Here is a 20620-nt window from a genome sequence, read left to right as displayed (position 1 = left end):
ATTGATGCCACACAAACTCCAATTGAGAAATTGAGCACAAACCACAATCTGGACTGTTACCCATATCCAGCTATTTTTTTTTACTAAGTACATCAGAGAAGGTAAAGGTCTCCTGGTTTGGTTATATTGTTCACATGTAGAGGCAGTATAAAGGTTAATACAATAAAGTAATATCCATACTTAAAAGTAAATCCAAGTATGTGGTGCTCATAGTTGCTCTGGGTTTCAAGGTTTTTTTTGGTTTTTTTTAAATGTAAGGGGGGCATGTTGTTAAAGCAAAGTCCAACTTCAATCACATTAAGTCCCTTTTTAGAGTCTCAGATAATGTCAATATGTTTTTAAAGTTCAGGTTATTAGGAAAAAAAAGGAAAAAAGTTTTGGGGAAAGATCAGAAATCTTCCTTTTCATCAGAGCCGGCCGGAGAGATGTGTCTGTGTTTGATTGACAGCAGCTAACAGGCCGTCAGACTGCCAGTGTTACACCGTGGGGAACGAGAGACAAAGTAAAAACCTTGTACTGCAGCTACATGATACGTGGCGAACTAGTGTATTGTTAGTCGTACTGAAGAGTGCGAACAATCAGTTGCCACAAACCAGCATCTAACTGGAAGTGACATTTGCAAGTTTACATGCTGTTAAATGTGCTGCAGCTGAGCAGCTAATTAGCTACCTCGCCTGAACTTTTCCTTGCTGAATGTTTGTGTGGTGTCTCGTTCAACAAGCTACAGTTCAGGACAAGACATGTTCGTGTTTGTAAGTTAGATAAGATGGAGACTTCAGCAGGAAAGCTAACATCGGTTGTTGTCCGGAGTCTGTGGCTCTTGTCTTGTGTAGCAGCTGCTGTCTGGCTCAGTGTGACTGTCTACTCTGCCTCTGATACAGCGCTGATATCATTGTGTTATGCAACATTTGATTGGGTGTTTCTAAATAAAGTATCCATCCATGTAAATCGATACCTAAAAGAGTAGTCCATCAAATTAATGCAAAAGCAGATGTTTGGTGTAGCAGACATTATCGTGCAATTTAATGTCAGTTGGACTTTGAGTTTGTTCAAGTCAGACTTCTTTAAATCTGGTAAGATATATAAATAATATAAATAACACGCAAAGTGTTATTGATCTCAGTTACCTGACAGAGGGCTCTGCGTGTGGGGGGCCTGTCGTCGTAGAGCCCGTTTGAACTGCGCCACGCCCAGAATGACGTTTCTCAGCTTCATCCACAGGAAGTATCCTCCTCTGGTGCTGGAGGGCCACGTGCTCTCCAACACCGCCTGGATGCCGGGAGGAAAAGAGACAGAAGAAATGGAGGAGGAGGAGGAATATCAGAAAGAGAGAGGAGACCAAGATAAGATGACTGAAGAAAAATTAAGCTGCGAAAATTACTTGGAAAAGTAATTTTCTTGTAGCAGTCTTGGAGTCAGTTCATTTTTAATTCAAATGATCAAGTATATGAGTGTTTTTTCATTTTCAGATTATGAAATGTTTTTATTCTCATCTACGAGCTAAATCACTGAACAGAAAACATCTGAATATTGTGTACTACTGTTTTACTGTGAATACTGTGGCTCCGACTGAAGTGAGTGAACTAAAACTGACCCAATCTCTGTTCCATATAAAACATCTTGAATGAATTTTTCATCAAAGGCAATAACTGCAGTGGTATTAAAACCCACAGTCACACTCAGCTTCAGAAAAAGAAAAGGAAAGGCACTGCAGCTGTTGATGGCCAAGTCACGTTCAACAGTCTCTGTCTGCTCCAAAAATACACTTCAGAGAGCCTTGAGAGAAACACGACTGGTATGCCACTGAACAGGGCTGGGTTTATTACCCTGGCTGCTCCTGAGCAGAGGCTCTGAAGATCTGGGTCAGGTGAAATGAGCCTGCCCTCCCGGCGATGCTGTCAGCGATCAGGCCACAGACCCACTGCGTTTAACAGAGTACCATAACCTTTTGTTCAAGCTCGACATTAAGTGCGTTTCTATGCGAGATCCCAAAGACGGACACTCCTGGCCACAGGGTGCGACAGACTTCATGTGCCGTTTCAGGCTGATATCGATAACATCTTCATACTTAGAGGGGAACTCCAGAGGGAGCTGCGCCATATCTGCTAAATGACCTCAAGTAACATCACTTGAATCAGTTGGGGCTGAATGCTACAAGTCTGAAAATTAAAAAAAAAAAAATCTGGGAGGTCTGGAGTTAGAAAGAAGTTGCTTCATCTGTGCTTGAGGCTAGTGGCTCAGGGCTCCATTAGCATAACACAGCCGAATCCCTGACTGGATTGTCAACGTTTCTGTTGCACTGTACTGATGAAACAACGCTAAATCAGTGGAGATATCGTGAGCTTGCATAAAGACTGGGAGTAGGAGAAAGAGCTCATGTGGCTCTGTCAAAAGGTTAAACAAAAAAAACAAAAAAAAAAAAGGCACCAGCACCTCTGAAGCTCACTAATCGACATCTTCTATGTCATTTGTTTAATCCATGCAAAATTGAAATGAAAAAAGAGAAGTGGTTTGACAGGGAGTTACATGGTGGACCTATTTCTTTAGATAGAGCCGGGCTAGCAGCTTCCCCTTGCCAAGCTAATTCATCACCTGCTGATGACAAGACTCCAGGAAGGAAATAAGTCTGATACATCACCTCCATAAAACTGCAATGTGTGAGTTTTGCACTTCGGGTCTTGTATGGAGTAAACAAACGAGATGTAAAGTGCTAATTAGAAGGGTTTTCAGGTGATGCTAGGTGAATTATTTTACCATTTGACAGAACTAGGATAGCTCTTTCCTCTATTTCTAGTTTTCATGGTAATGGTACGGATCTATCTAAATGACAGATATGATTCCTGTTGACTATTATAGGAAAACAAAAACTATTCACTGCCCCAATTTAAAAGTAGCGGGGAAAACGCATGGACAACTTGCACCTAAACAATGTTTAGTATTATTCTGTTACAGTCACAGACAAACCTCCATGATTACAAGACTGGTGGTGACATAATATTCATTAAAAGGCCGTTATCTTGCTCTACACACTATATTCATTTCACCATGAAGCTCACAACAGGCCGTCGTTGTGCTGAATGCTGATATACACAGACAAATGGGCCACGCTTCATGTGGTTTGTCATCCACAGCACAGTGTTGTTATCAAGTCTAAACCACTCAAGACAAAAACCCAGTGTGGCTGAAAAGTTTCCTGCTGTGATGCTTCCCTGACCGAGCTAAGTCTGTCTCGACTTAATGATGATGATGCGTCTTCTTGGTTTGTTGTTGTTGTTGTTTTTCTACAGGATTGAACTGTTTGGATTTACACTGCTGATACTAAAATCTCATGCAAGAAATTGTTCTAAAAACTCTGAATTAAATTGTGTGCTAAATGCTCCCACTCTAGATCCCACCTCTGGAAATCATTTTACTATGTTTTGTTTTGAGCTGCATATAATAACCTGAGATTTGGTTGGTGTCTCCAGCAGCTTTATTTTCTCTTGGACCGTCTCTTGTTAACCTTTTATGTTGCGTAAATGTTATTTTACAATTATTCTCCCCCGTCAATCGTCAAATGTTCCAGCTCAGTGTTGTTCTTCTTTACCATTTCTCAAGGATACTGAGTGAAGAGCTTTAGCCGTGCTTTTGTGGAAGTGAATTGAATACTGCTATTACATAATGTTTCATCTGGAGCACTGTTCTGCAGGGAAAAGGTGAAACAGTTTGACGTGTAGATCCCTTTTACTGGGGAACGAAATAAGTTTTATGTTCTATGTAGTGTCAGGAGGAATTTTCTTTTAGTTTAGTTCCAGGTTCATTTTCTGGAGCTGTTCCTTCCTTACTGAGGTTTTAATTTAGACACCTGTGTTAAAGCTTAAAAATGTTCTGTCCCATTTTGTGTGCAACTGAAGGCCATCTACATTTAATAGGGATTGAATGCCAGAATTTACAGATAAGTCTTCCCTCCTCCTTCAAAGACTTAATGACCTTGAAAGGAAAAAAAACACCTGCAACCAACCAGTGCAACAGCTGCAGTGAATACTGTCTGTGTCTGTGGAGGTATCACCGACTTTGTGTCTCAAAGTTTTCTGTTTCCAAGATGAAATAAGATCCTCTGAGGCATCAAAACACATTGGAGTAACCTTTACTGCGGCCTTGTCTTCTGACGGCCTGCTCCCACATCATCAAATTTACTTTTATGTTCCCTGGGTTGCCAGATCAGGGACAGGTTGCGCTGATAACAGAGCCACGACTCATCTTGTCACCTGGGTGTGATGATCACCACACGACGGCATGCAACCTTGAGGGGAAACTGCAAATGTCACCAATGTTTCTTTTTATCTGAAAGCCGAGGTCTGCGGAGGCATTACCATGATGAAGCGTCCCTGGCTCGTGAGGACTGACCGCAGAGGAGTGAATTCCAGCGATGAAGCAACAGTGGTGTAATAATTTGGATTATTTATGCAGCTATTGTGAATTATGAATAAACAATCAAATCCAGGCTGCAATCAGTCTGTTCTATAATATATCAAACAGTTCCCTAAACTATATTTATCAAAGGCATTTGTATAATTAGATACATAATAATACTAATGTAGAACATTAAAGTAACTTGTGATATTTTTCTGCATCGTAATATTAACTCTATCAAATGATTTATTTCTTTAATCACATATGAAATGACAGCTACAGTGACGTACTGTCTGTTGTACTCGACTGTGAGTTTATGCAACTTCCTTAAATGTCACTATAACGCCAGCATGAGGACAGTTTGATTTGTACAGCAGCCAATTCTCCAGACTTTTATTGTATTTTATTGCTCCAACTCAAGTCTGTGTCCTCATCCATCACAGATGATGGAGAAGGGAGTATCCCCCACTGGACCGTCTTACCAGAGATTTGTTAGACATTTGGCTGTCATGGGTGTGTTCAGGCATTAAGTCAAATTTGCAGCAAAATCAGCAGAATATCCGTAACATGCCCAAATCAGGAACACCAGACCCAAGGTGACTGTATACTCAGTCTCCCACTGCTAATATATTTTATTAGTGAGGTTATTGCAATGGGTATTTATTGGCCAGTTGCACCTATTTCCGACACTTTAACCCAAGAAAAAAACAACAACAAAAAAAACGCGGACTTGGAATTTGTGCACATAAATAAAAGCCTCAGCTGTAACTGACAGATTTACATCACCATGATGACTAGAGGTATGTACCTTGTTGTAGTAGCCGTACGTGATGGCATTGGGATGGACTCCAGCCTTCTTCATCTCAAAGAGCACCCTGACTGCCAGAACAGGCTGACCATACTGTCCACAGAGCTGCATCAGCACCCGGTAGCAGACCTGTGTTTGTACATTTATGACTGTTTTAGCAGAAAGATAATGACCTGGAAAAATTTAACTTGGTTGGAAAAAGATGAGTTTAAACTCTAGTAATTAATGAAAATTAAATGTTTTTTAAGGAACTATTGTCAAAATGTTAGAAATAACAATGTGTTTCTGGTTGAATAACTGTTAAGCATTTATTTTTGGGAACAGTTAATGTACCTCGTCGGGGGGCTGCAGTTTCTTTGCCTGCATCTTCCTGAGGACGTCGTAGGCGGTGCGAAGCGCCCTCACCTTGGAGTGGCACACCTTCACGTATGCTGGCAGACAGATGAACCACAGACCGTAGCAGTGACGGAGCAGACACTTGGACCACAGCTGAGGGATGGATGAGTACTTCTTAGCTATCTTCTGGGCCAATTTGATCTCCTGTGGTTGAAAACAAGGGTAAAGGGAAAGAAGTTTTTTAATGCACAATTCAGGCTCAAGGATATGAGCCTCATCAAAGCAGCCATCACTATAAATCTAGAGTGAAATGAACTCTTTTCCATATCTAATCTAATATAAGGTGTGGATTCCTATTGCAGTTCTGAATGTAAGCTGAATTGTCAATCAGCCTGGACTATTGATTCACCAATAACTGAATGTGTGACAGCAGTGAGGTACTGCTGTGCTGACCTGCTTGGTGCGTCTAAACATGGGGGCGGGGCTGGTGGGACAGCTGTGCCTGGCAGTGAGGCGGGAGGAGGGGGTCCGCAGGCCTTCCATAGGGTCAAACAGGTCAAGACTTAGCACTGGGAAGCCGTCGTACCTGATGAAGAACATACACACACACACACACACACACACACACACACACACACACACACACACACACACACACATTAGTGAAAGCAGCACACAGTTTTACTCTTCGTCTTCTTATAAAAATAATAAAACATCTCCTTTCTTATTATTTATGTGGATACTAAGAAGGATTATACTCTTTAAAACCATTTTTCAGATGCACATGTTCATTTAAACTCATGACGAATCGACCAACACTCAAAGGATTATTTGACTTCAAATGAAGGTCACAGTGATTATAAATATGGTTTGCTTGTAACTACCTGCAGACAGAGCTGATAGAAAATTCTGGAAAGCCGTTGGTCATTATGGATTATTAGCGGATCTTAATTTATGTGGATCTGAAAATTCACTTGGTATAAATCATTTAAAGCAGAACATGACTGCAGAATACAAATGGCACGTATTCAGGTCCACACAATCCAGCAGCAGCGTTCAGTCTTTGGTCCCAGTAAGGGAGCTGGACTCCTGCTGGTTCTCAATCAGCTTGTTCCAAGTGTGAATTCACAGAATTTCACCTCATGTTTTTTTAATTCAGATTTTTCAATTTTCTTCCTGCTGTTCGATGTCAGTCTTGTGTTCAACTAGTATCAAGATGGCTGCAGTGCATCTTTAACATTTACAAATATTATTACACTTGCTTGTTTACATATTCCACATTCTGACTCAAAAGCTCAAGCACCAGCCTGTTGAGTCGCTAACTTAGCTAAGGAATCCTAACTATAACAATTTTGTCATTTCTGGTGTGAAAGCTTGGTCACAGTTACTCAGAGTCAGGATGCCACCAAACATTAGGATGAATACAGAATAAAACTGAAAAGTTACACATTTTACGTCTACATATTCTGCAATCTGAGAGGAAAGATCTTTTTTCTTTTTTTCTTTTTTTTTACCTGTAGCAGAGTGGATATTCCTCCCCCTCGGGCAGAGGAGGCAGCTCTGGAGGTGTGATGAAGACTGTGTGCTCACTACGCTGGGATTCATCAATCTCTATGAGCCTGGACTCCTCCGGCCTGTCACAGTCCACCTGCAGAACACACAAACAGGAACAGAGATGTGTGATGGGAGGTGGTGCCATGACCTTTCATCTATCACAGCTGACACACGTAGGGAGTAGCCCGCTGGACAGGTGAGAAGCTCAACATGGGTCTTGAAATTATGCCCTGTAATAAATATTTCAGCATTTGGCCAGACACAAGCCGATTCACCTTAAAAAAAACTTTTTTTTTTTTTTCTTTTTTTTTTTTTACTGAAGCAAAATTTTCAAATAGTTTTGTAGCTGTCACTCTGATAACAGGATTTCTACAAATGTCTGTAAGAGCTGAGGGAGGGTGACAGCAGGTGACCTAGATTTCCCGAGTGAACATGCACCCATTTTTCTTTCCTCTTTTTTATTTTTACGCACGCACAGACGCACAGACACACACAGACACACACACGCACACACACGCACACACGCTGAATGCTGAACCTGGCCTGTGTGATTCAGTTCTCCATTTGTCTCCTACATAGCAACACTTTCTTTACTGGTCAACTCAATAAAAATTAGCAAACTGTAAAATGACAGAACACAATACACACAGTATGGGCAAAATTAATGTATTGATATGAATTACAGCTTGTATTTTTGTGTATTTTAACTGAAATACAAACAAACAGGACAAGAACACACCATAATTGACAGCTACACACCCTCTAGGTGTTGTTTAAAAATCAGTATGACACACCTCTAACACCCTGGACGTAAACTGTTCCACCATACTCCTCCCTCCTTTAGGCACCACAGAGCATTGTAACATTGCTGAAACTACCAGACACAAGAACAGCTTCTTATAATACACAGTATATTTACACCAAGGAGCCAGAACATTATGACCACTCGCAGACAAAGCTATTAACACGTATTACCTTATAACAATGACAAATGTCAAGTGACATATTCGATGGCACCTGGACAGTCAGCTCTTGTGGTCATTGTGTTGGATGCAGGATAAATTGGCAGGTCCCCATTTGAGGGTTGTGTGTATGTGTGTGTGTGTGTGTGTGTGTGTGTGTGTGTGTGTGTGTGTGTGTGTGTGTGTACATATTTATGTGTTGTGACTGATATTAGAGGGTTAACGTAAAAGGAGAAATGTCACAACATCAAAAACTGTAGGAATCAGAAACAGAGCAGATAAGATTTATATAGTGAAAATAAGGATCAATAGATCACTTGTTCAGGAAGTGTGTGTGTGTCGACTCTATAAATCTAAATGTGCACCTCAGGGTAACCAAGTCAGTGTGTGAACAGCAACTTTATTCTGCTGCAGAGATCTGCTACTGTACAGTGAATCTGTTAAACTTAATTATCTTCTGGTCATCTGAATGTATTCACCATAGCCAGCACATAGTCTGTGGCTATTAGAAATCTACATTTTGAATTTTTAACTACATTTTTATATATATTTATAATATACAGATATATAGATTGCCAGGATTTCCAATCAGTTTGATTTAAACAATAACCAATTTGAGTATATATCGACATTCTACAGTATTGAACCTATTGTAACGCTCTCATGTGAATGAAGTCCCCTGCAGTCAGTCCTGTGTGTTTGACACACGGCAGATACAAGCCTGCAATCAACTCCACAGGAGCTAAACATCATTGTTTCTAGCAGCATGTCTGCAGCCATAACCCCTCATCCAGAAGATAACAGGTTACAGCTGCTCAGAGGAGGGAAAAGTGCTACGATTCTTATTAGATAGAGCCAGAAAAAAAAAAAAAAACATCAAGGGGACCGAACGAAACTCAGTGAGTGCCATATACTTCATGCATCATTTTCACCAGTGACTTTTGGACTAACCGCACATATTTTACTGAAGCCATGTTGGCTAACAGATGAGACTTCCAGTTTTCCAAGTGAATCTTAAAACAGGAGGTCTGAGCTTTATGGTGGACATAAAAAATTAAGGGTCATGGAGGGAAGCTTCATAAATAGAAAAGTGCTTAATGACAGGCTTTAGCGCTACAAGCTATGATTTTATTAATGGCTGATGGAAGGGAAGTGAAGCACTTGCTGAAAGTTCATAATTTAGTCTAGTTATTCTGAGAGTAATTAAAGTTTGATAATAACCTTACTCAAAGCAGTAAAGCGTGAAGAACTACAGTGTCTGTTCTTTGCTGTAGTCTAAAGACTTTTAGGCCCTGGAAAATGTCGTTATTTCACTTGGGCCTAGTACAGACTATCAAAGTGACATTTCTCCGAGTATGGATTTAAAAGTGCAACAGGGTGTCTGAGATCAGCCTACAGACACCTAGAGGGAGAGTAAGGGTCCTTCCCAACACACACTTATGGTATTAGCTCGTCAAGTGTCTACTTGTGTGACATAGTTCCAATTGATTTTCTGCAACAGATAAGGTAAGAATATTAGGAAGTATTACAGTTCAGATTATAGTAAAAATGCAACCTCATGAGATGAGAGCAGTAATCGAGTAATCTATAGGCACAGAGACCTACTGCACAGAAAAGAGACATGATAATATTTTCATTTTTTTCAAAAATTTGAAAGAAAATAAAATATTTATAAGTAAGGAGAACAGATTGTTAATATTATGTGATGGCTATTTGTGGAGTTTCTGCCATAACTTTGTAGTGTTTGGACATGAATAATAATATTCAATCTGTCAATAGCTTAAACTTCTTCATGTCTGCTGATTAATGTCGGTCCCTAAAACCAGTTCATAGTTGCACTTCCACCAACAACTGGACTGGTGTTGCTCAGTGAGCAAGTTGCTGGATGCACTTAGCTCTGCATAGCACTTGGAAGGTGTATTAGGAGAAGTGTGCATCAAGTGTACGTTTAAGTGCACAGAGTGTTGGCACTTTTCTGACCTGCTGTCGCACTTATGTGCTCAAGACTGCAGCACAGACTGTAAGAGACACAGCTGGAATGAGCCAGTTGAAATGAATCAGGCATCTACTCAGGATGCCTTCAGGGTATGTCACACTTCAAGATCCACCAGGAAGTGAAAAAGGGCATGGCTGGGAGAAAAGACATCTGGCTGAATAAGCTGTAGAAAGACATTTGAAAAACGTTTTAATCTTTAATGTGTCTAAATAATTCCATTAAAAGTTGGGAGCATTTAAAGAACAAGACTTCCGCTGCCTCCCACACTAACAAACATAATGTCATTTATACCTGTGGACATTGAAACAAGAAGTATTTTGTTGTTGTTTAGTGTGAGACAACCTACACAAGTCCATGGAGACTGCAGACAGCTGTAATGATGAAGAGGCAACCAGATCTTCAGTCAGTTCAGACATCATTAAAAAACCCAGACAGGTGAGATGAGAACGTCTGTGTCTCTGAAAGAGCACTCATTTCATCTGGATCAGACAGGGAGATTTCCAAAGGACTGAGCGCATGAGAGAAAGACAGACACCCAGTCTGCTGAATGACTTAGCAGTTATACTCAGTTCTCCCTGACATATTCATAGTGGCCCCTGATTCCAAAATGTTCTGCCTAATCACACATTTTAATATTTTGTGTCAAGTATCAAAACAGCAGTGAAGTAGGAGGGAATGTACGGTTTTGAAGATGCTTTAGGGAACTAAAACAAAATCAGGGAGTAAATATTTAAAGGTACAACCCACAATCCAAATCAAAATTTTTTCAAATAAGTGACAACAGAGGACAATAGAGGGACTGGCGATAGATAACAGCTAACGGTTTTAGTGTTTTCAGATGCTTAAAGGTTCGTATTGTTTGTATACAGCTGTAAAATAGATCTTTGGTTCCCATAGACTGAATATAAGATGAACGTAGCCTCATAGCCGCCGCTCATAGGTTTCTGAAAGGTGGTTTGGAAGCTCAGAGTGACCTGCTTCACTGTTGCCATCTTGGCAGTGCCTGACTGTTCCAAACTCCTGGCTAATCCACAAATGGGCAAAGAGGGGTGTGTGTGGAGCCCAGACTTCAGTACATGCCGGTTTGTGGCGAGCATACGCTCACCCACCTGTCACTCAAAGTTGGAAGGTTGGACATTTTAACATGGGAGTCTGCAGTTTTTTGGCACTTCTTCATTTCTCAGCCCCAGAAGTTGCTGCTTGTTGTTTCATTTATTTCCAATTATGATCAGTTGACAAGCACAAAATATGATTTATCATAAATCTCACTCCTCAATAAGTATACCTGTAATGTATTTGTTTAATGTTGTGTTTGTTATGTTTAATTACTTTTAAATTTTGGTTTGATGTACTTTAAGAATCCCACTACTGTTTAAATTCGATTTAGCCCTTCACTGTTCATATTTTTACAGCTTTTAATTGATGTAATTATAACTCATTTGTATGATTAGTTTCTCTTTGGTCTTGTTCCCCTGGATTTAATTAGTTTTGTTGCTGCAATGAACTACTTTCCCTCAGGGATCAATACATGTTAACCTTATCTGTCTGTATGCGACTGCTTTTGTGTGTATATTTGTGTGTAGTAAAATGTCTTTGTGGGCTGAGTGGTGCAGTGTGCCTTCTTTCCTAGTAGATAATGTAATCCAATGCAGACAGAAGATTTAATCGCCTATGGAGCTGACACACAAAGAGGACAAGGAGCCCCGGGCCTCACCGCAGGTCTGGGAACACAGGAAAGGGAGGCGGTGGATGTTGGCCTCTGGATTCACATCCACTACGTCTCAATTACAGCCAGAATACACACTCACACACATAAGGACAGCCAAGTCTATTTCAGAGTCTGTTACAAATGTCACCGGCAAAAACCAGTGACCCACAGACGTGACTGGGGAAGCGAGTGGCGGCGTGGACTTTAAGACTGCAAACACACACAATTTAACCTTCAACAAACACATCTGATAAAGCAACACTGCCCCATGAGCACATTGTATCAAACACTGAAAATGCTCCCAGTGGAGCAAAGAAGATCCACTGAGCCTCTTCATAGTGCCACACTGAGGGATATGAGCCCAGAGGACGTACAAAAAATCTAACCTCAAGCTCTGTCTGTGCTTCAGAAATCACTGAAGCTCTAAAAGCCCTTACTCACTTGACTCATGAAAAATTGAAGGCAAATCTTTACAGAAAAGTGTGAATATGGATTTTCTATGCACTTTCGATATCTCAGGAGAAATTGTTGTCGCTGCAACTGTTCCGTGGACAGCTTATATTCCAAACATAATTAAAAACGACTATCAGAAGGAACTTATTTAAATTAAACACTGATACGTTGGTGGGAAAACTAACATGACAGCTCAGACTAAAGCTGCAGGGTGGAGGGTTGTCTAAACGCATACTACTCGCTTCTCAGAGTCTAGGAGGCAAATATTGTTTCCTGTACAAGCTATTTTGATTTTAAATAACTTTGCTGTTTGCTAGGACCGTGCACCAAGCAAAAATCCCCCACCTGGAGACAACATGTACCCAAAGCAGGTGAGACTCCACCAAGTAATGATAGACTTACCTTGCCTCCTTTGTCTGCACTCCGCTCTGAATTGTAGAGCTGCTCGCAAATGGAGGCAGAAGGAGAAAGAGAAAGAAAAACTCAAGAAATCAGAGAAGGAAAGAAGAGAAGCAGGTTTGGTTGAAGAAAGGTGAAGTGGAAACTAATAACACTAGTGTAAGTGGAAAAAGAGAAGCTTGTTGAGAAGCTCTCGAGAGGAGGGACGCTTCAGATGGGCACAAAGTTAACAGTAAAATGTCCTAAGAGGAAAAGGAGGAAGTACTTTTTGTAGATTTTTGTGAGTAGCTTAATTCCACTGCATCAAAACTAAAATATAAACAGAGTATGTTTTATAAATAACAAGCTCACTTTGTCCACACAGTCGTCAAAGAAGGCCAGGCTGGCGTCTTTGTCGCTGACAAAAGAGCACTCCTCGATGAAGCGGATGAACATCTGGGTCTTGGTCATCAGTGAGTAGAACTTCTGGTGTGAGCGGTCGCGGCTCTTCAAGAACCCTGAGGACACACATGTTTTATGTTAGCCTTTAAAAGCCCGACATTTATTCTCCTGACTAATGTGACAAATGATAATTTAAGATATTTTACATTTAACTTATTTGATCAGCTGAAAAGTGATTGACAGGTTCACATTCACGGTGCGTGATTTTGTGGTTAAAGAATCCATTATCCCCTAAAAGGCTCTATATAGTGTATGTGAACCTTCCATTTGTCTTGGTTTGGATAATGCAACCCGACACAATGTTATTAGTATAATGGCCAATTTGGGATGTACAGGAGAATGTGAAATAGCTTCCTTGATAGATGCTGAAAGCAGCCTAACTGACTAATAAGCCACTGCTGTTGCCAGACTGAAAGCAGGATGGATGGCCACTGGCTCACAGCACAGAGGTGGAAGCCAAACACCGGCCCTGCGGAGAAACACTTCCTGCAGCTGATGAATATTTTAATCCCGACACTGACTGCCTGCAACCCGGACCATCAACTGATTCTGAGCAAACCTCCTACGTACAGCCTGAAAAGAATTCTGGACACTCACACTGTCCTAACTACTGATTTAATGATTAGTTGATTGACTCGGGACAAAATTTGTTATAGTTTCTACTTAAAGCCTTTTAAATACAAAGTGTTTCCTTCTTTCTTTGGCTTCATATCACTGTAAACATTCATGCTCTGACAATTTGAAGAACAAATAATTATGTGATTATTTGAAAAACTTGTCAACAAACTGTGAAAAATGCAACCTTCCTCTGAGCATCACCACAAAAGACCACAATGCAATGTTTTTTTAAAAACATTGACACTGTCTGTAATGAAACTTATATCAGCCACTGACAAGAAGTAGTATGGCAAAAGATGTATGAAACCGTAAATGTTCAAAATAGCAATAAATGCATTAGATGAGCCTGCGCTGCCAAGAACGGGTTACAGGAGCTATTGATTAGCTTTTCCTCAGCCTAGATTGAACTTTTAGCCAATATGGGCAAAAAGTCCTTTAAGTGTTCAATGTGTGTGTGGATATTTAAACATCAACAATTAATTCACGAGGTTTAAATGTCAACAAAACAGTCCAACAGATTTATTAAGACAATTGTATTTTCATTTAGATTACAGAATTCTCTGTAACAGCTCAAATTCCTCAACAGTGTTGATAATACACAGCCCTCAAAGTATTAGGTTAATTGTGAGGTGCAACAATTAGCCGCTTAATCAATTTTGATAATCATCTCAAGTTATTTGTAAAGAAAGAAATGTCAAATTCTCTGGTGCCAGCTCCTCAAACGTGAATATATAGATTTTGGTTTAAGACAAAATGAGACTTTTTGAAGATGTCACCTTGGGCCTCTGGAAATTATGATGGACATTTTTAACCATTTTCTGGTTATGAACGGAATGATTATTTGATTAATCGAGAAAAAAGTGATCCAATCTGCATGTAACAGATTGGATCTGTTAAAGTCACAGATGTTGGACTAAATGCACTATAATCATATAATGGAGGAAACGTGTTTTTTAGGAGCAGCAGGACAAAAAAAAAGATTATACTCAAAAATAAACACATTCTGTAATTCTTTGTTGTTGTGAATATTAGGTCTGAAAATGGTCTGGCTTTTCAAACACATGGTGCACAAGCTGTTAGATCTTTCCTCGAGTCATTATGTAATGTACTGCGGCCGTTCCTGTTTGCTATATCATGTAACTCACACTGGACACGACCTTGGCTCCAGCTCTCCTCTAGCGGAGCAGTCATGATCTCACCGCAACTCATTTCAGCTGTTATGTGAACCAGCGTTCACAGGCTCCCGATCCAGAGGCCACGCTCAGGCCTCTGGAGCATTTTGCAGCTGCGGCGCTAACTGACTCACTGACTCACCTTCAGTCTGCAAACAGCCTTGAACCACTAAACCCCCAGTTTTCCTACACATACAGTTTCTGTGTGTATTTACTCAGAGGTGGGGATGGACACTAATGAAAGCTCATGTATTAAACAGCACCATCTGTTTCTGAGGCTGTCCAGCTGTAGAGAGGAAGGTGCTACAGATGACGCAGCATCAGTTTATATATTCATAGACTTATTAGGGCTAATCATGCACTGTAACTGTACAACTGTGACTCAAACTGGCTTCACAGCTTTGGCTGAATAATTATTAAAAAGTGGAGCAAACTAAACTTTTGTCAATGACTGTTTGAGACCGGACCTCAAACCTGCACACTGCATCTAATCACAGGTGCTTTAATACTGAGAGTATTATTGATTTTCTCCACTTGACTGCTTTACCTTTCTAATCAGTCTCTTCTATCAGATCTCAGATGATTTAAATAAAAATCAGCACAGCTCTGGGTCACAAGAACCTTGACTGAGAACTGATCTGAGACTGTGACAGATCTAGGAAATTGATTGCAGATAAAAACTGATGGTAGTGACTTGAGCTTAAGCTGGGGTAGGAGCCATTTGAGACATTATGGTTTCATGTGCTACTGTGAACTTTAGGAACTAACTGAGCCACTAGCTCAGTCCAGTGAAAAATGGCCAAATTAGAAGCAGAAAATTTGGCAATATCCCCATTAGTGTAAACAGGTTCTCTCCAAAAGAAATATCATTCAAGGACTATAAAATAAACAATTTACAAGGACACCTGTTAAACCATGCCAAACTTCCTTTTGATTGTGTTATGTTTAAATGACAACACACAAGAGTTTCTGACTTATCCACCCACCACAGTGGGGACCAGCTGGTCTTGCACATGTCAGATTACTGGAATTAAAACTGCAAAGCTTAAACCATCTGCAATCAGTTCACAGTTTGGTGGGAATCATCCGGTAGATTCATTTCTTTCAGGGAGAAAAAATTGGCTCATTGTTATGTGAAGAGTTTGAGGAGGACAACTGAGTCAATCGATTCACCCCGTTTCCTGTGTCTCTGACCTGGCTGTCTGGCTCTAACATACACATATCCCATGCAATGGGATAGATGGTTTCAATGTTTTGGACTACTAGTGGCCAGAATGACATTATTCCAGATACCTTGCAAGTCAAAAAGCGAGCTAGCATCAGTGGCTTTCTCAGACGGTGCCTGGGTGATCGGTCGTAAGAATGAACGGTAACCCTTCAAAATGGCTGCCATGAAGCGGAGGAAGGCTTCCTGGATCTCCAGCTCCAGCGTGTGGAGGCTCTTCCCGCAGCTCAGCTCTGACGAATCGCTCATGCTGAGCTCCAGCAGCCCGTCAGGTCTGTGCTGACCTGAAGACGGAGCAAAAATACATTCAGCATTAGTCAGTATATTTTAGAATCTATTGTTTCACACCAACGTAGAGGTTGAATCATTACTTCAAACTGAGCTTGGCGCTGAAAATGTGCCACTTTGATGAAGTCATTATGATCAAAGTATGAGAACCGAAAGGTCTTACGTCTGTGCACTGCTTTAAAAATGTAAGCAAGCATTCCTGTTGCAAACCAGGATTAGGATTACGCAATTAGAATAAATAAACTTGAGTTGATACCTGAGTATCTTTAAGTCCATAAGGCTTAAATGTCTCAACTAAAACCTCTGGCAGGCATATCAATATTCAGCACTTCTGGCAGCAACTGGGTAGATTTTCGACTTCACTGAATCAGAAAATTGATTCACTCAATTCCAACAGCTCAACAAGCAGCAGGTTTCATGGTCTCTCAGTGAGCGTCCATGAATAGCAGCAGGAAAAGTTGACGATAATAAAATGAGCCCCACATCTGAGGGAAGATGGGTAATTAGGAAGTGATGCCATGATGGGATTATTGCTTGCTTTCAATTTGCTGATCAGATTGAATAGAGAAGAAATTGTAAAGACAACAGAATCCAAACCCTAAAGATGATGAATGAAGCAGAACAAGCCTGTGAGGACCTCAATTAGCCACAGATTTTCTTCTATTTTGTTCTTTTATTGATTACACTGAAGTCAGAAAAGGTGTTAACAAAGTCGAAGAAGTCTAACAAAACCAACTGGGAGAGGAGATTCTTTCTCTTCACGTTGGATTTTGACTTGATATTCAGCCTCACCGCCCTCTACTACACTGAATACTAAATAAAACAACGGAGTTTGCTGAAAGTGTATTTAATCATTGATGCAGGATTGGCCATGAAATTAATACAACAAAATCAAACAACTGACACATCTGTACAATCATTTGTCCCACCACTTCATATATCAGCTCAGTACTCACCATCAACCAGCTGCTGGTAGAGATTGCTCAGCACATTCATTAGGTTTTTACAGGCTTTCTTTGGCAGGATCTTCCATGTGAGGGCTCGCTTATCTTCGTTGCTGGAAAAGCAGAGGCACACACACACACACACACACTGAGCTCTGGAGAGGCCAAAACCAACATGGACAGTGGTCGGGCCGGGGGAGTTCAGACCACCCTAACGCTGTCTGGCTGGTAATGAGGCCCAAAATGATGTGAACCATTACTGGCCTTACCTGACATACCAGAAAATTGCATTCTGTTCATATTAAAACAAGTCTGACACTACAAAAATAACCATTTCCACCAAGGCTCCAGGAACATAGGGCCTGGTCTCTAAACTTAGAACTCATGACCTGGAAGTAACGTGGTCTGGAAAAAATATGCGGCAAAGGAAACACTGTTGAGCTTTTAGTGCTGAATTATTATATGTGCAACTCACTGCCCTGTAGTTAACCTGTCACACAATACATACAATATTCATCCTGAGAAGTCAACAGAGCAGTGAAGACAGATTAAGTTCTGCACAAAGAAGAACACTTTACATACAATGTAAAACAACAGCTATGGGAGGATTTGGGGGTATTTTGCTCACTGGAAGATGGTGTTTGTGTCCAGGTCCACGCAGCTCACATCAGGTGGGGGGTCATAGAGATCAAAGTAACGAGAGTCCACTCCTACGATAAATGGACAGGGGGCGCTCAACACGTCAGCCAACGCCAGGGGGCACAGAGGAATATACGGACATGGCCAGTGGAACGGGAAGATCATCTGAGGAGAAGGATGAAGGTGAGAAAGAGAACGTGACAGTGACTTTCACACTAAGTTGTAACTTCAGTGACCAAAAGATGTGACGTGCTGCTGGTTTATTAGTGTCATTTCAAAGGGGGAAAAAAAATTACAGCATAAGGATAAAAACATAACAGCTATCTCCTGATGACTGCTATAAACCTGTACCCCCCTCAATCCACAAAGTATGCATTTCCCTGACGGAATTTCTCTTTCACTGACTTTCTCCCAGAAATTCCACAGCACTGATGGTATTAAACATTATGAGATATCCACAACATAACTACTGGAACTGTAAACAGCAGCATTTGTAATTCCATCCATAAGTAACACAATGACAGACTGTATGATTATTTTGGTCATGGATTTTTTCCTATTACTTCCTGTAATAAAACATCTTTAAGCAAAGATGTGGGTCCGTGATCTCATTTGTATCAGTCTAGGGTAACTCATTGTGAAAAAGTTTGAGAACCGCTGACTTACAGACACCAGAGCTTCAGTGACGCTGGTGAGTACAGCCGGTCGTAACGAGTGGACCAGGATCTTATGTTCGGTGACAGCAAACACCAGCAGGGTGACGGCGTTCTCTGGTCCGAGGTTTTGGAGCAGCGTGGAAAATCGACCTCCACTACAAAAAACACAAATGTGCAAAATTCAGGTTTTCTGGCATCGTATGTATTCTAGGTTACAAATTTGATATCAGATATCATGAGGAAACTTTTATCGAAGCTGATCTCACCTGAGCGGTAACGGAGAAGACACCGGCTGGCTCAACATCAGGCTGTCGTGAGGGGAAAGCTGTAGAAAACCCGGAATGCGAGATAAAACCAACGGAGCAAAAAAACGCCTGCACTGAATTATTGAAATTTTCATCCATAATGGAAGACCTAAACCCCTGCACCCCAGGCAATCCACCAACACCTTCAGAAAACAACACTATTATCTGCAAAATGATGATTACCCAGCTTTAACATGCACACCATGCAAAAAAACAGCAAAGGAAACTGTTGGGACCAAAACTTACCTGCACCAGGATGCGAGGCCTCTGAGAGGAAGGGAAGGGAACTTTGTGCATAAAATGAGAGATGTGCCTGGGAGGAAGAAAAATTAGCGGGACGTGAGGCCGAAAATAACAGCAGTGGGCGGCTGAGTAATCCGTCAAGGCACCCCTCTCAGAGGGGTACAAATTATGAGCAGCAGTAAAACATAAGAAGCATGAATCTCCTGTCACACATTAACTTACCAGGATAATGTCAAGTAAATATGCGACCTTAAACAACCTAACCCTAGTACCCCTGGTGATCCATTTCCCATTTATTTTGTCATTGAGTGTATTCTTCTTTTTTACTTTTTCTTTTGTCCAAATGTAAAGAAAAGCTATTACCAAACTGTCGGACTCTTGCCTTAGGACTGACAATTAGCAAGAACCTGGCATAGAAACAGAGAGGACTCACTTCTCGATGGGCAGGGCGTGAGGGCCAGAGATGGAGTAGCGATAGAGGAATGTGAGGAACTTGCGGAAAGCGTCGAAGAAGGGCCAGTGGGAGAGCAGACAGATACACTTGTTGGTGTAGACCAAGCGGGGGTTGGCGGTGCTGCTGCTGGTGGTGGTGGTGGTGGTGGTGCTGTCGGTAGCTGCTGCAGCCGTAGCGTTGGGGGAGGAGGGTTTGTGTGGATCCAGGTTCAGGAGGCCCAGCTGGGAGAGCTGCTGATCGGTCAGACACTCCTGCGGGAAGGGCTCGTAGAACTGAATGGCAGCACCGTACACCTGAAACAGGAGACATGTTGGTTGCACAGCTCACCATCAGCAGTCAGGACAGTCTCAGCTTGCACATACAGAAACTGCACAAACCGGCCCTTTCTAAAAAAGAACCGTATGAAGCCACACTGCATCGCTTCATTGTCGTGTTTATGATGCGACAGTGCCCGACTTAGACACGTCTCCATGTTGGATTTTCTTTCAAAGGCCATGCTGGCAAAACAAATGTGCAGGTCAGAGCTCACTACACGTCAGCTTTTCTTGAATGCACCTCTTCCGACATCTGTTTTATCTCTTTGTTCATTAGTCTTAATGCTGCTACTATTAGTTTCATTATCCATTAATCTGCCTTCTTTTATATTTAACTTATTGTTTAGATTATAAAATGTTGAAAAAACAGTCAGATATGCAACATACAATGATATACGACAAAGAAAAGTAGCACATATTCCCCCCCTGAGCAACTATAACCAGCTAGTGTTGAGTATTTTTGCAACATGAACTAAAACAATTAATTATTTATCAAAATACAGCGCTGCTTTCAAGCTTGAATTGGCCAATTATCTGCAGTAATGTTTGTACAAACGCACACCCTCAGACACACTTTTACTTCTATATTCAAAAGGGAACCTTAATGACACATTGGCAAATAACATCAACTTTAACCATGCCTCCAACCCTTAGCTTACACTACTTCTAGCCTTAACCCAAACTCCAGGTCTCAAGCAGCTCTTGTTTAAAAG

The 20620-nt window shown here is 41.1% G+C and overlaps 1 protein-coding gene across 5 annotated transcripts in view; it reads right to left on the bottom strand.

Annotated features, from left to right (window-relative positions):
- The window catches only part of LOC111654713 (C-myc promoter-binding protein-like), a 70940-nt gene that overhangs the window by 20536 nt on the left and 29784 nt on the right, over positions 1 to 20620 (bottom strand). For 3 of the 5 annotated variants that reach the window (XM_023405834.2, XM_087173865.1, XM_087173863.1), the window contains exons 6-19: positions 19573 to 19886; positions 19143 to 19209; positions 18858 to 18916; positions 18602 to 18746; positions 17925 to 18100; positions 17309 to 17409; positions 16133 to 16348; positions 12960 to 13105; positions 12612 to 12650; positions 7051 to 7184; positions 5990 to 6122; positions 5534 to 5740; positions 5201 to 5329; positions 1128 to 1269 (exon numbers count right to left, since the gene is read on the bottom strand). In XM_023405834.2, coding sequence (XP_023261602.1) covers positions 1128 to 1269; positions 5201 to 5329; positions 5534 to 5740; positions 5990 to 6122; positions 7051 to 7184; positions 12612 to 12650; positions 12960 to 13105; positions 16133 to 16348; positions 17309 to 17409; positions 17925 to 18100; positions 18602 to 18746; positions 18858 to 18916; positions 19143 to 19209; positions 19573 to 19886 — 2008 coding nt within the window. The remainder of the gene's footprint in view (positions 1 to 1127; positions 1270 to 5200; positions 5330 to 5533; positions 5741 to 5989; positions 6123 to 7050; positions 7185 to 12611; positions 12651 to 12959; positions 13106 to 16132; positions 16349 to 17308; positions 17410 to 17924; positions 18101 to 18601; positions 18747 to 18857; positions 18917 to 19142; positions 19210 to 19572; positions 19887 to 20620) is intronic. The other 2 variants (XM_087173864.1, XM_087173866.1) reach the window with 1 other exon arrangement.

This window comes from Seriola lalandi, unplaced genomic scaffold, assembly GCF_002814215.2.
Source record: "Seriola lalandi dorsalis isolate HSWRI2012SDOR001 ecotype SW California unplaced genomic scaffold, Sedor1 jcf7180002054286, whole genome shotgun sequence".
NCBI lineage: Eukaryota > Metazoa > Chordata > Actinopteri > Carangiformes > Carangidae > Seriola > Seriola lalandi.
This window is presented reverse-complemented; position numbering and strand designations above follow the sequence as displayed.